This window comes from Trichosurus vulpecula, chromosome 5 (genome assembly GCF_011100635.1).
Source record: "Trichosurus vulpecula isolate mTriVul1 chromosome 5, mTriVul1.pri, whole genome shotgun sequence".
Taxonomy (NCBI): Eukaryota; Metazoa; Chordata; class Mammalia; order Diprotodontia; family Phalangeridae; genus Trichosurus; species Trichosurus vulpecula.
Genome location: NC_050577.1, coordinates 66,431,642 through 66,445,401, shown reverse-complemented (window position 1 = coordinate 66,445,401; position 13,760 = coordinate 66,431,642). Strand labels below are relative to the sequence as shown.

Below are 13,760 nucleotides of genomic sequence, written 5' to 3'. Positions count from 1 at the left end.
TGTCTAAGTAATTATATGAATTACTTGAAAGTAAGGACTGTGTTGTTCTTTGCATTTGTAGCCCTTGAAGGAGGGGAAGGGAATAAGCATTCATATAGTCGCTGTCCTGTGCCAGGCACTGTGCCAAGTGCTTTGATCCTCACAACGTCCTGTAAGATGTAGGTGTTATTAATAACCTTATTTTATAGTTGAGGAAACTGAGGCAGAGGAAGTGACAGAGAACAAGTTTGGATTTGAACTCAGCTCTTCCTAATTTCAGGCCCAGCTCTCTGCCGGCTGCATCAGTACCTAGCACAGAGCATGGCATATAGTATGTACTTAAACACTCATTGATTGACTTATTGTATAATTTGAAATAAATAGAATTTGGTTTGTGTGAAGACTGACTTAGATTCTATACCCTTGTACATTTAGCATTAAGTCCTTGGTGTTAATTTGGAAATGATACGGTATTTGTGTTGTTTTTCTGGGATGTAAATTTTAGTTATGTTGGGTGAGCTCTTGGCATAGTGGATTCAGTCAGCCTCAAAGGTAGGAAGGTGTGGGTTCAAGTCCTGCCTTTGACACACAGTAGCTGTGTGAGCCTGAGCAAGTTATTTGACTTCTCAGTGCTCTTGATAACTCTCAAGACTATGTGAGTTGGAAAACAGCGATTGACTTACACTGGCTGAGGGAGCTTCCTCACTTGGGAGTACACTAATGAAATCAAAGGTCAATTCCTAGCTCTATCCCTTTGCCACATAAACTCTCATATAAGCTACTCAAATACAAAAGGAGAAAATTCCAAAAGGACTTCCATTAGAACACTGATATTAAAAATAAATTCAACATTCATCTTATATGCTAACGATGTGCCATATCTTGCTTGTACTCTCTTTGGAGCGGTGTTTCATGGGAGCATGACTTACATGACATTAAATGCTTCCTAAGCCCTTACGGATCATAGACATGCTGTTGCTCAGTTGTTTCAGTCATGTCTGACTCTGTGACCCCACTTGGGGTTTTCTTGGCAAAGATACAGCAGAGGTTTGCCATTTCCTTCTCCAGCTCATTTTACAGATGAGAGACTGAGACAAACAGGGTTAAGTGACTTGCCCAAGGTCACACAGCTAATAAGGATCTGAGGCCAGATTTGAACTGAGAAAGATGAGTCACTGTATGCACTGTGCCATCCAGCTACCCCAACATATAAATGTTAACAATTATTATGATATCCAAAATTCGTGAAATAAGCTTTTTTAAAAATAGTTTTTCAGTCTGTTGCCTGCATGATGAGATTCATTCAGTCAGCGAACAAGGCTCTAATTTGCCAGCAGGAACCATCCCAAGCACTGAGGATACAAACAAAGGCAAAAATAGTACCTTCCCTTAAAGGAGTTCACATTCTAATAAGAGAGACAGCATATAGAAAGCTACGTGTATACAAGGCAGACAGAAGGTACAATCAGAGGGAAATCAGTAACATGGGGTGGGGGTGGGGGCTTGCAGGAAAAGCTTCTTGCACAAGGAAAGATTTTAGTGCCGTGAAGGAATCTAAGAGGTCAAGGGGAGGAGGGGGAGCATTCCAGGCAGGTGATAGCCAGTGAACATATACCATCAGAAGAGGAGTGTCTTATGCAGGGAACAGCAAGGAGGCCAGTGTCACAGAATCATCAAATAGGGTGAAGGGATGTAAAATGTGAGAAGATTGGAAAGGTTGAAAGCCAAACAGAATTTTATGTTTGATCTTGTAGGTAACAGCAAATGATTAGAGTTTATTTAGTAGTGGGGAGACATAGTTTAGTCATTATCAATATTGCTAAGCCAAAATTAGCATAATTTTGGGAATGATTGTTATATAAATGCTAGCATATTGATAAATTGATTTTCATCAATCAAATTAAACATTTATTAAGTGTCTACTACAGCATATACAATGTTTTGTGGTAAGCAGTGAGAACACAACAATGAAAGAGTATACAGTTCTTATCTGCAAGCAATATATGGTCTGGTAAAGGGGAAATTGTTTGCTATGTGATAATGGTTTAAATTTGAAATGGTGGGATTTCTTAAAAGAATAATTATACAATATAGTTTAATTGTTTTGTTTTCACAGCGCTGCTCAGATTCTTGTGGGATATTCTACTCTATATTACACAAGGTACGTCATTTCTGAGTGCAGATTTTTAATGCTCTTAGTTTGAAGACAGTTCTTGAAGAATTAAGTTTTTAAAAATCTTACTGCAACTTCTATTTTCAGACTTAAAGAACTTTTCAAAACCAAATTGGGTCTCCTTGGTGAAAAGGAGGGTGATGATTATTTGGTTGCATTTCTACTACATGTAAGTCTTGTTTTGTTTTGAATTGATAAATTGCTTGATCTATTGGATACAGAAGAAAAATGTGGTTAGAAATTGATAGAAATGTAATTACTTTTATTAGCTCATGGAAGAGACAAAAGCTGACTTTACAATGACGTTTCGGGAGCTCAGTGAGATAACTCAGGCCCAGCTAAAGGACTTCAACATTCCTCAGGTATTAATGTGTGACATTTCACTTTTCATAATTCCATTTTAGGAGTATTAATTGTCTTTTGATTTCAGCCTACTTGTGCATTGAATTAATATCATATAAGTGTGATAAAATTCTTGTATTTTTTGGTAAAATAAAGTTTACAAAAATGTAGACCAGCTGTTTAAAACCTACTAATTTTTTCTTTTTGGTTATTGTTAGTGTCATCTTCCTGCCCAGATACCAGCTCCACGATTTGAATTCAGGGTCTTAGAAGAAAATTCGTAGAAAAGAAATGATAAAGAAAGGAAAAAGGGAGGATTGAGAATGATTAGATGACAAAACCACACTAAACTCTAGCTCTGCATTCCTTTAGGAACATCACTCACCTATGGACCCCTCAAAATTTAACTATAAACCTCTTTAGCTTCTTTGTTCTAAATTTCCCAATCCTTCACTCCTCAAGTAAATTATTTGTCTTGGTCTAATTGGATGTATTATGTACGTAGAATTTTTATTATGGGCTACATACTCTACTCTTGATCCCGGTCTGCTCCCGAATCTAAATTCTGGGATATTCTCTGTACCGGGAAATTAATGAAACCTTTCCTTCAGGTTCTCACTAGTGGATTACTTCGTATATTTCACAGACTCTTGAATTTCATTGCTTAATAGTCATCGTAGGTTGCCTTTATTTCTGTGGGGCTTGAGATGAAGAGTAAGTCACAGACTCCTTCTTGGGCCTCTTCCATCTCCTGGGTAAGGGCTGAGAGTCACACAGATAAGATCTCATGACCCCACCTACTTTCATTGCCAAATACTGGCAGGACTGTTCTTTTTTTTGACCTGATTTCTGGATGCTAGAGATGGAGACAATTAACTCTTTCCCAGTGCCTACCCAGCCCTTAAATGGAGGTATCCTTATGGCTGTAAGAAGTGTTAAAGGTGAGTTCTCCCCTTCACGACTACTGTTGTTGAAAAAAGGCATGGAATTCCTGAGTCTGGAGAGGAAGGCAAACCCAGCAACAGATTAGGGACAGATCTCTGGGACCATCAAGACCGCTGGAATATTTATTCAGACTCAGTAAGCTAAGAAACTACATAAAATTTGTATTCTGAGATTCATCTTGACAGTTACTGCCAGCAATAGCATTTATATAAGTAAACCTTTGATTATAAAACACTTGATTAGCACTTTAAAAAATAATACTGATTTTCTTCAGAGCCTTGTTACTCTCAGGGAATGAAGGTGGATCAGAAAACATCTTTGCTATAGAACCATGTTCATTTTCAGTTCATTCCTATCCGTTTCTATGACAAAAGAATAGTTAAGAAATCTTGTGAATTTTAAATAATAGAAAAAACATTTTACAATATTTGTCTTCCTTATCCCGGCTATATTTTATGATCTAGTAGTAGTCTGTAACTTGTTTAGACTTGAGAGAAAAAAATTCTATCCAAGTTTTTTGGTAGTGCTCTGAGAGGCTCCATACTCCAGAAAAGTCTGTGACTATCAGTAGTTCAATGAATTAATATGTAAAAATTTGATAACTAATAGGAAGCTTGAGTCCATTCTTTATTTTCTATAAGTTTTCATTCCTTTGTATGAAAACAACCAAATTGCTGATTAAAATTGATTTGCACAGGTTGTCCCGAACACCTGAATGCTCTTCTGCCTCACTTCTGCCTCTTAGAATCACTAGCTTCCTTTGAAGACTAGCAGCTCCAGTGCCGCCTCCAGGTTACCCTCCCCTCATCAAATCTTGTGTTTATTTTGTATTTACTTAAAGATCTACATATTGTTTCCCCTGGTAGAAAGTAAGCTCCTTGAGTACCTGAGGCGTTTCATTTTTGCTTTTCTCTCTCCCAGTGCTTAGCACCAGGCCTGGCACATAACACACACTTAGTAAATTTTTGTCATCTGTTTGGAAAGCTGAGGTTTTTGTATATTGTGTTTCTTAAAGCAGAGTCTGCCAATGAAAGGGATTTCCATGTATTTAATCTTAGAATGATGTAAGGTCAAAAAAGAGATCTGTATTAATTCATTTCAAAAGAGCATCCTTTTCAAATAACCTGGGCACTATAGTACTTAGCATTGAATAGTCGGTATTAAATGTGCAAGGCACTACGCTAGATACAGAAGATAATACCAAGGAAAGTGTGCCACAGGCCTGGCCCTCATTGATTTTAATCCCAGTAGGGGCAATGAGACATACATAAGAAACTATAATACCAGCTAGAAAGTAAAAATGCAGCGGGGAGGCACAAAGTGCCAGGCAAGGTCACCAGAGGGATAATAAGTGATTTTCATCTAGGCAGAATCAGGAAAGAACTTAGGGAATTGATAGCACTTGAGTTGGGATCATAGAATCAATCAATCAATCAATCAGTAAACACTGATTAAGCGCCTACTATGTGCCAGGCACTGAGCTAAGTACTGATGTTGTGAAAAGAGGCAAAGGGCTTAGGGTAGTTAGGTGATGGAAAGTAGTAATTTTGGGGAGTGGATTATGAGCTGAATTTTGGTAAGTTTGCTTATGTAAGCATGCTAAGTTTGAGGTCCTGATAGGACACCAGGTGAAAATGTGTCGGGGGTGTTCAGAATCATAGAAAAGCATAAATAAGCAGTTTGAAGGGAATATGAAATGATATGAAAACTAAGTAGTAGTATTATAAGCATCTGAAAATATATTTTCATTTAGGAATTTTGGGCACTAAAAACACTTTCAAGGCAAGAACTGTTTTCTGACTGGGTGACCCTGTACCTTTTGAGACTGAAGAGGTAAGGCAATCCATCTTAGAAAGCTGTTGTAACACAACCTTATACACCTAGCAATGTAACTTCTTCTGTTCCCTTGAGTACTTTGCATTGTTTGAAGTACTATGGTAATCCTTCATTTATCCAGAGTCACTTATTCAGCAATTTTAGTTACCTGAGAACCGGAAAATGAGTAAAAAATTCATTTACACAGTCAAAACAGATGCCCTAATCCGTGCGTTACAACTACACTGTCATCATAGGCCAACTCCTAAAACTCAGTCCAGGAAATGTCTACTTTTATGTTAGACCCAATTCTGAGAGACTGATTATTTGGTTTCCAAATGCACAACGAATGAGAGGCAACAGAGTAAGGCTGAGGAAATGAAAGTTCTGTTAGGGTGGCTCTGGTGGGCTGGGGCGAGAGTGTAGAAGTGGTGGCTGATGGTTGTGATAGTGAGAAGGCAGGAAAATTAGGAAATGCACGCAGACAAGCTAAAAAAAATTATCATAGGGAGAAACAGCCCTACAGACCTCATGACAGAGGCACAGAAACTGATATTTCATGGTGGTGACTAAGTCCCTAGGAAAAGGCTAAACTTACATTTATTAGAATGTGAGCCTTCAGTCTTTCCCTGTTGCCAAGTTGTGGAGTGAAGGTGATCCTGAGTTCTCATCTAAGTCAAACGGGTTCGGTTGTGATGTACGCTGGTGAAGAGAGTACCCACAAGGACAAAATTACAGATCTTTGTGTAAGGCTATGTAGTGGGGGATGGGAGCCCCACAAATGGAGTGAGGCCTGTCACTGTGTGTGTTTGGAAAGGAGGCAGAATAGCTATGTCTAGCCTCTTCTCCCCCAATCCTTCTCCAAGAGAGACTTTCCTTCCTGCCAGGATTGGGGGTACCAGGCTAGACATATATCTGTCTGCTTCCTTAATTATTGTTCATCTAGGGCAGGGCTGTCCAAAGTGCGGCCTGTGGGCCGCAAGTGGCTGGCAGTGTGATTTTGTGCAGCCAGCCTGTGTCTACTATGGGAGTGGAAATTGACATAAATACTTTAAAGCATTTGTGTGGATTTCTGTGCTTGTGGTGGACACAGGCAGGCTGCATGGGGGCGCACAGCCCGTGTTTTGGATAGCCCTGATCTAGGGGATATTAGGTTTCATCTGATTTTTTATTGCTTTGTCATTTGTGGGGAAAGCTCTATATCCAAAGCTTGACCCCTTTCCTACCTAATATCACTTCCACAATGAACACATGTTGAGAATAGCAAAGAAACCCATTTATCCAAATCATAGCAAAATAGAAATCAGAGAAAGTATGTATAAGAGAATATATACCAGACAACACAGAGTGAGAGAGCTCTTCTATTTAGGAGCAAGATAACTCAGCTCAGTCAAGACGGAGGATCCTGGATCTCACCCAATGGTAAATCCATCTCCAAGCCTCCAGAGTAGCAAATTAGGGATAGGGACTTAATGAAGACCACTCACTCTTCTCATGTCTTTTCTTTCAGCAAGCTGAAGTGAAGTTGGCCTCTTCAGTCTTCTTTCTTGAAACTGGAAGCTGATTCTCACTTGGGCTGCTTGAAGTATCCCCAGAGGGGGACTGATGGACAGCTAAAGCTGTTGCCTCTTACCAACCCCATACTCGCCCCACCCCCCTTTATTAAGGGCACCAGTAAGGAGACAGGCCCATTCCAATGGGCTTTGGGACAGAGGTTACTTTTGAAATATTGATGCCTTCTATACTTCAGGTAGGGAAGTATGTTAAGTATGTTTTAGAAAGATTTACTTCCAAAATGATTCAGATAGGAAAAGGTTTAATAATTAATAGGATAAAACTGTCAGCTACCTGAAAAAATATACAGAATACCTAACTTTTGGATGACGCTGAATAAATGAAGGAGTTACCATTTGTGGTATTTGTGACCTATTTTTTTGAAATACTGACAACACTTGGGCTTTTGTCAAACATATATAGTTAATAATAATAATAACAATGATAGCTAACATTTATGTAGCATTTATTATGTGCTAGGCTCTGTGGTGAGCACTTTACAATTATTTTCTCATTTGAGCCTCACAACAACTCTGGAAGGTAGGTGCTATCATTATCCCTGTTTTACAGGCAGACAGCAGTTACATGACATGCTCAGGATCACCTAGCTAGTGTCTGAAGCCAGACTGGCCTCAAAGAGCCCAGGGCTCTATGCCACAAAAATTGGATTGATACATGGTTTTGTGGTTCGGTTATTTAGTTGTGTCCAACGCTTTGCGACCCCATGGACCCCACGCGACCCCATGGCACGCCAGGCCCTTCTATCCTCCACTGTTCCTCAAAGTCTAAGTTCATATTTGTTACTTCCGAGACACCGTCTGCTCATCTCATCTATCCATTGCTTTACTCATGAGGAAGTTTCACTTGATTCGTCTTCCGACACAACTTTTTTTTCTCCTCTGATCTCATAAATAATATTGAAATTTGGGGTCTAGGACAATGAAGCCATGGCATTAACATGAAAAACAGTCATGTTTGAGATCTGGTACTGCTAGGCCCCCTTCCTTTCCATTTCTTTTCATTATTTCCCTTGAGTTTTTTGACCTTTCTCCCCCTCCCTATGAATTTTGTTATTATTTTTTCTAGTTTTGTAAAGTAATGCTTTGATAGTTTGGTATGGAATGGAATAAGTAAATTAATTTAGGTAGTATTTTCATTTTTATTATAGTGGCTTGTCCTACCCTTGAACAATTAATATTTTTACATTTAGGTCTGTCTTTATTTCTGTAACCATTGGTTTGTTGTTGTATTTAAATAGTCCTTGTATGTATCTTGAAATTTTCTTTCTCTCTTCCTGCAGAATTTTTAATTGGTATCACCTTGTATGCTGATGATTTGTGTGGATTTATTTTATATTCTGCAAGTTTGTGAAATTGTTAATTGTTTCAGTTAATTTGTAGTTGACTCTGTAGGGTTCTTTAAGTAGACCATAATATTTTCTACAAAGTGATAATTTTGTTTCTTCTTTTCCTATGATTATTTCGTCATTTTTTTCTTATCATTGCTAAAACCAGAATTTCTATTACTGGGTCAAATAGAAATGTGACAGTGGAGATCCTTACTGCACCCTTGAATTTATTGAAAAGGCTTCTAGTTTATCATCATTACACATAATTTAGCCCTTGTTTATCTATATACATATATATAGGATATATGCATATATCATATGTACTGTTATATATATGTGTGTGTATATATATATATATATATATACACCATATACTGTTTTAAGGAAATTAAAATAATTTGATAATGATATAAAAATTCATTAATCAGTGTAACTGATTAGCTGCACAACATACAGAAGAAACGTATCCAGTTTTCTAGTAGTTGATAAACAGTGACCCTATCTATTGGGATAAAGATTTACAAAAATTTCTGGAAAAACTGAACAGCAGTATGGGAGAAATTAGATTTAATCCAACATCTTAGATCTTCTACTAAGTTAAAGCTCCAAATATATATATGTGACTGAGATATAAAAGGTCACATCATAAATAAATTAGAGAAACATTGCCTATTAGATCTATGGGTAGGAGAAAAGTTCATGACCAAATAAGGAAGAGAGAGGATCACAGAAGAAAAAAATAGGTAACCTTAATTGCATAAAATTAATTTTTTTCTTGCAGAAATCTAACAAAGCTAAGATTAAAAGGGAAAGAATTGACTGGAGAAGAAAAATCTTTGCAGCAAATTTCTCTGATAAGGTTCTCATTTCCAAAATATGTAGAGAACTGATTCAAATTTATAAGAAAAAAAACCATTTCCCAATTGATAAGTGATCTAAGGATAAGAACAGAAAGTTCTCAAGGGAGGAAACCCAGGCTATCTCTTGCCATATGAAAAAATGTTTTGAATCACTACTAATTAGAAAAAATGCAAACTAAACCTATTCTGAGCTTTTGCCTCATACGTATCAGAGAGGTGAAGATGACAAAAAAGAAAAATGTTGAATGTCATAGAAACTGTGTTTTAGAAAATTGATGCACTGTTGGTACACCTGTGAACTGGTACAGCCATTCTGGAAAGCAGTTTGGAATTATACACAAGAAATTACTAAACAGTGCATGCATGCCCTTTTTATCCTGCTTATACAACTCTGCTAGGACTGTACCCAAAAGAGAGTAAAGAAAGGGGAAAGAAGATAGGAATAAGCATTTAGATAGTGCCTACTGTGTGCTAAGTGATTTTTACAAATCTGATCTCGTTTAATCATCACAACAACCCTGAGAGGTAGGCACTATTATTTTAGTTAGTTTACAGATGAGGAAACTGAGGCAAACCAAGGTTGAGTGATTTGCCCAGGATCACACAGCTAGTAAGTGTATGAGGCCAGATTTTAATTCATGTCTTTCTAATTCCAGGTCCACAGCTCTATCCACTGTGCTGTGAGAAAGAGAGAAAGGTCCTGTATGCATAAAAATATTTATTATTACTAAAATATTTTTATAAAATAATTATTTTGTATTGGCAAAAATGGAAAATAAGGGGATGCATAGTTAACAAAAGACTACATAAATTGTGGTGTATGAATGAAGTGGAAATCTATTGTGCTGTAAGAAATGAGGAAATAGACATGGAAAGACATGGAAAAATTTACATGAACTGATGCATTGAAGTAGGTGAAAACAGAACAATTTATACTATAATGCCAATATTATAAAAGTGAACAATTGTGAGGACTTTTATAAACTCATGAAGAATGAAATGAACAGAACCAGGAGGACAATTTATATAATGATACTGTAAAAATAACTTTGAAAGCTGTAACTACAATTCATCAATATAATCCATTCATGAATCCAGAGGAACAGTAATAAAGCATGCTATTAATTTAAAAAAAATAGAGTGAGGGAATGGGGGAGGGTTGCTACAGAAGTGGAACATTGCATTCATTTTCTTTTTTTTGGAGGCAGTCAGGGTCAAGTGATTTGCCCAGAGTTATACAGCTAGTAAGTTTCTGAGGTCACATTTGAACTCAGGTCCTCCTGATTCTAGGGCTGGTGCTTTATCCACTGCACCACCTAACTGCCCTGCTTTCACTTTTTTTTATTAGTTTGTTTATTTTTAGTTTTCAACATTTACTTCCGTAAGTTTTAAATTTTCTAGCCCTCCCTCCCCAAGACAGCCTGCAATCTGATATAGGCTCTACATATGCATTCCTATTAAACATATTTTCACATTAGTCATGTTGTATAGAAGAATTAAAACGAATGGGAGAAACCACGAGAAAGAAAAAAAAAACAAAACAAAAAAAGAAAATAGTCTGCATCGCTCTGTATTCAGACTCCATAGTTCTTTTTCTGGATGTGGATGGAATTTTCCATCATGAGTCCTTTGGAACTGTTTTAGGTCCTTGCATTGCTGAGAATGGCTAAGTCTATCAAAATCAGTCCTCGCACACTGTGGCTGTTACCGTGTACAATGTTCTCCTGGTTCTGCTCCCTTCACTCAGCATCAGTTCATAGAAGTCTTTCCAGGCTTTTCTGAAGTCCAATGTTCATCATTTCTTGTAACACAATAGTATTCCATTACATCCATTACATTACATTCCATACATTCATATATCACCACTTCTTCAGCCATTCCCCAATTGATGGGCATCCCCTCAATTTCCAGTTCTGGGCCACCACAAAGTGAGCTGCTATAAATGTTTTTGTACATTTGGGTCCTTTTCCCGTTTTTATGATCTCTTTGGGATACAGCCCTAGACGTGGTATTGCGGGTCAAAGGATATGCACATTTTTATAGCCCTTTGGGCATTTCCAAATTGCTCTCCAGAATGGCTGGATCAGCTCAGTGATTAGTGTTCCAACTTTCTCACATCTCCAACATTTATCATTTTCTTGTTTTGTTATGTTTGCCAAACTGATAGGTGTGATGTGTACATCAGAGTTGTTTTGATTTTCATCTCTCTAATCAGTAGTGATTTAGAGCATTTTTTCATATGGCTATAGATAGCTTTAATTTCTTCCACTGAAAACTGCCTGTTCATTTCAATTTATCAATTGGGGAATAACTTATATTCTTGCAAGTTTGACTCAGTTCTCTATATATTTTAGAAATGAGGCCTTTATCAGAGACACTAGTTGTGAAAATTCTTCCCCGTTTTTTGCTTCCCTCCTAATCTTGGTTGCATTGGCTTTGTTTGTGCAAAATCTTTTCAATTTAATGAAATCACAACTATCCATTTTGCATTTCATGATGTTCTCTATCTCATTTGGTCCTGCATTCACTTTCAAATGAAGTTACTGTATTATTAGTTTTACTTAACTTTTATTTTGTTACAAGAGACCTTACAAAATGGGAGTAATCTGTAAATGTCTATAGAGTAAAAATAAAACATCAATAAAACTTTTTTTAAAAATGAAAAGTAATATATACAAATAAAAAGACATAGTTGATGATCAATTTTTTCTTTTGTATGTTCATATTTAGTAACATGAATGACTCAGATTCCAGAAGAAGAAAAAGAATGACAAGTAAGTGAGTCAATTGATATATTTAGTCAGCTTTGAAAAATATTTTCAAGCAACAAAAGTTTTTAATCTGAAAATGGTTGTAAGGGCACTGAGTATTCATTTAACTAGAATGAATTTAAGAATATGTATAAGCTTTGGAATAAGGATTATGTGACGTTCTCTATTTCATCACATAATTTTTAAGTTATTTTAAGGCATACTACCTTAGTTTTAATAAGTTCATATGTGATATCTTATATATAAATTGTTCCCAAAACAATGTCCCTGCCAAAGGAGAATGAGGAAGATGTAACTATTTTAAAAATTTATATTCATCAAATATTAATGTGCTTTCCTAGGAGACCCAAGTGTTTTTATTTTAGAATTATTTAGTTTTGGTTCTATAGTCATTTGAATATTTGCTGTCAAGATTTTAACTTCCTAATTAAAATTTATTCTGCACTATATTCATTAGATTGGAATATATGTTCATTTCATAATAAAAACTGGGAATATTCCAGATTCTACATACTTCTTAGAATCTGATGTGCCAATTATAGGGATTGTTTGAGAAGAGAAACTCAGATGGACCAAGGTCTTTGGTGCCTGGACCAAACCACTTCATGGCTTCTCCATTTTCAGCAACGTGGAACAGTAATAGAAAATGTAGACCATAGGTGAATGATCCTAAGGGACGGCCTATGTTATGTGCCACTCTGCTATTTCTGGAGGCTGACAAAATTCTGGCCCTGTTGTGAGGCCCATAAAAATGTGAAAGAATGTGTTCTTAACTGAAGCAGCTAGTATTAGGTCGTACCTGATCCACAAATCTTTGTGTTTGGGTCCAAACTCATAAAATCCTTCCATGGTCTACTGGATTAGAGATGAACTAGGATTGGGCTAGGATCTCCATATTTACCCTGGGCTGTAGAAATCCTGGACCATCTTACCAGATCTTTCACTTCCAGGAATAAGGAAGGATCTGGCCTTTCAGGGTTGGCACCTGATCCAGTCTCTTCAGTATTCAGTTTCACCGCGGGAGCAGTCATGATAAAAACTGGCCCTCCATTACTCACTTGTACTTGTAAATAGAAAATGGATGTTTGAATTGTTGTGAGATTGTGAAGAAAGTACTGATGAAGACATGCAAATGTTGTGCTGTTTGCTTTTTTAAATTTTTTTTATTTTGAATTTAAATGGCCCCAAAAAGAGATTTTCAAAGCAGAACACAAAAGAGATTGTATATGAAACCATCAATCTCCATATTATACAGCTTGCTTAAAAAAAGTAACAGATTCCACGTGTTTGTTACCTTGAAAACTGCCCTGCTTATTTGTACTTTCTTCTGAACTTCCTTCTACTTTCTTCTCTGCATTTAAAAAATATTTCAGTGGCTCTCTTTCTCTTTTTTGGAATTATTACTGTTACCTCCTCCAAATCTACACAATTAAAAATTGACGAAAAAATAAAGAGTCAAGCAAAACACACAGTGGTCATGTCCAAAAATCTTTTTCCATGCCCTGAGTCCACTACCTTTGTTAGGAGGTGGGCAACATACTTTATCATAGATCTTCTGGAGACATGATTGGTCATTGCTTTGATCAGAGTTTTGAGGTCTTTTTCAAAGCCATTTTTCTTTTGAATGTTGTTACAGTTCTCCTGGTCCTGGTCATTTTACTATGTATTGGTTCATACTACCCAGAATGCTCTGAAATAGTCTCTTTTGTCACTTCTTATGAGCCAGTGATATTACACTACTCCCCTAGATCACAATTTGTTTAGCCATTCCCAAATTGAGAGGAACACCATTAGATTCTAGGTCTTTTAAAATTTTTTTCCCTTCAAGATCAGGAAGTTTAGCTTTGCTTGCCACTACTCCCTCCCCAATATTAGCATTTCTCTTAGCCCCTCCTTTGAGCCCCTCCATGTTATCCGTTGAGGTTGATGTATTTCAACACCAAACTCTGTGTGTGCGTGCGTGCGTGCGTGTG

The 13,760-nt window shown here is 36.9% G+C and overlaps 1 protein-coding gene across 1 annotated transcript in view; it reads left to right on the top strand.

Annotated features, from left to right (window-relative positions):
- Nucleotides 1-13,760, top strand: part of LOC118850889 (protein adenylyltransferase SelO-like) — a 59,220-nt gene that overhangs the window by 28,900 nt on the left and 16,560 nt on the right. The window contains exons 13-17 of the mRNA XM_036760525.1: nt 2,096-2,140; nt 2,240-2,321; nt 2,422-2,514; nt 5,193-5,272; nt 11,747-11,790. Coding sequence (XP_036616420.1) covers nt 2,096-2,140; nt 2,240-2,321; nt 2,422-2,514; nt 5,193-5,272; nt 11,747-11,790 — 344 coding nt within the window. The remainder of the gene's footprint in view (nt 1-2,095; nt 2,141-2,239; nt 2,322-2,421; nt 2,515-5,192; nt 5,273-11,746; nt 11,791-13,760) is intronic.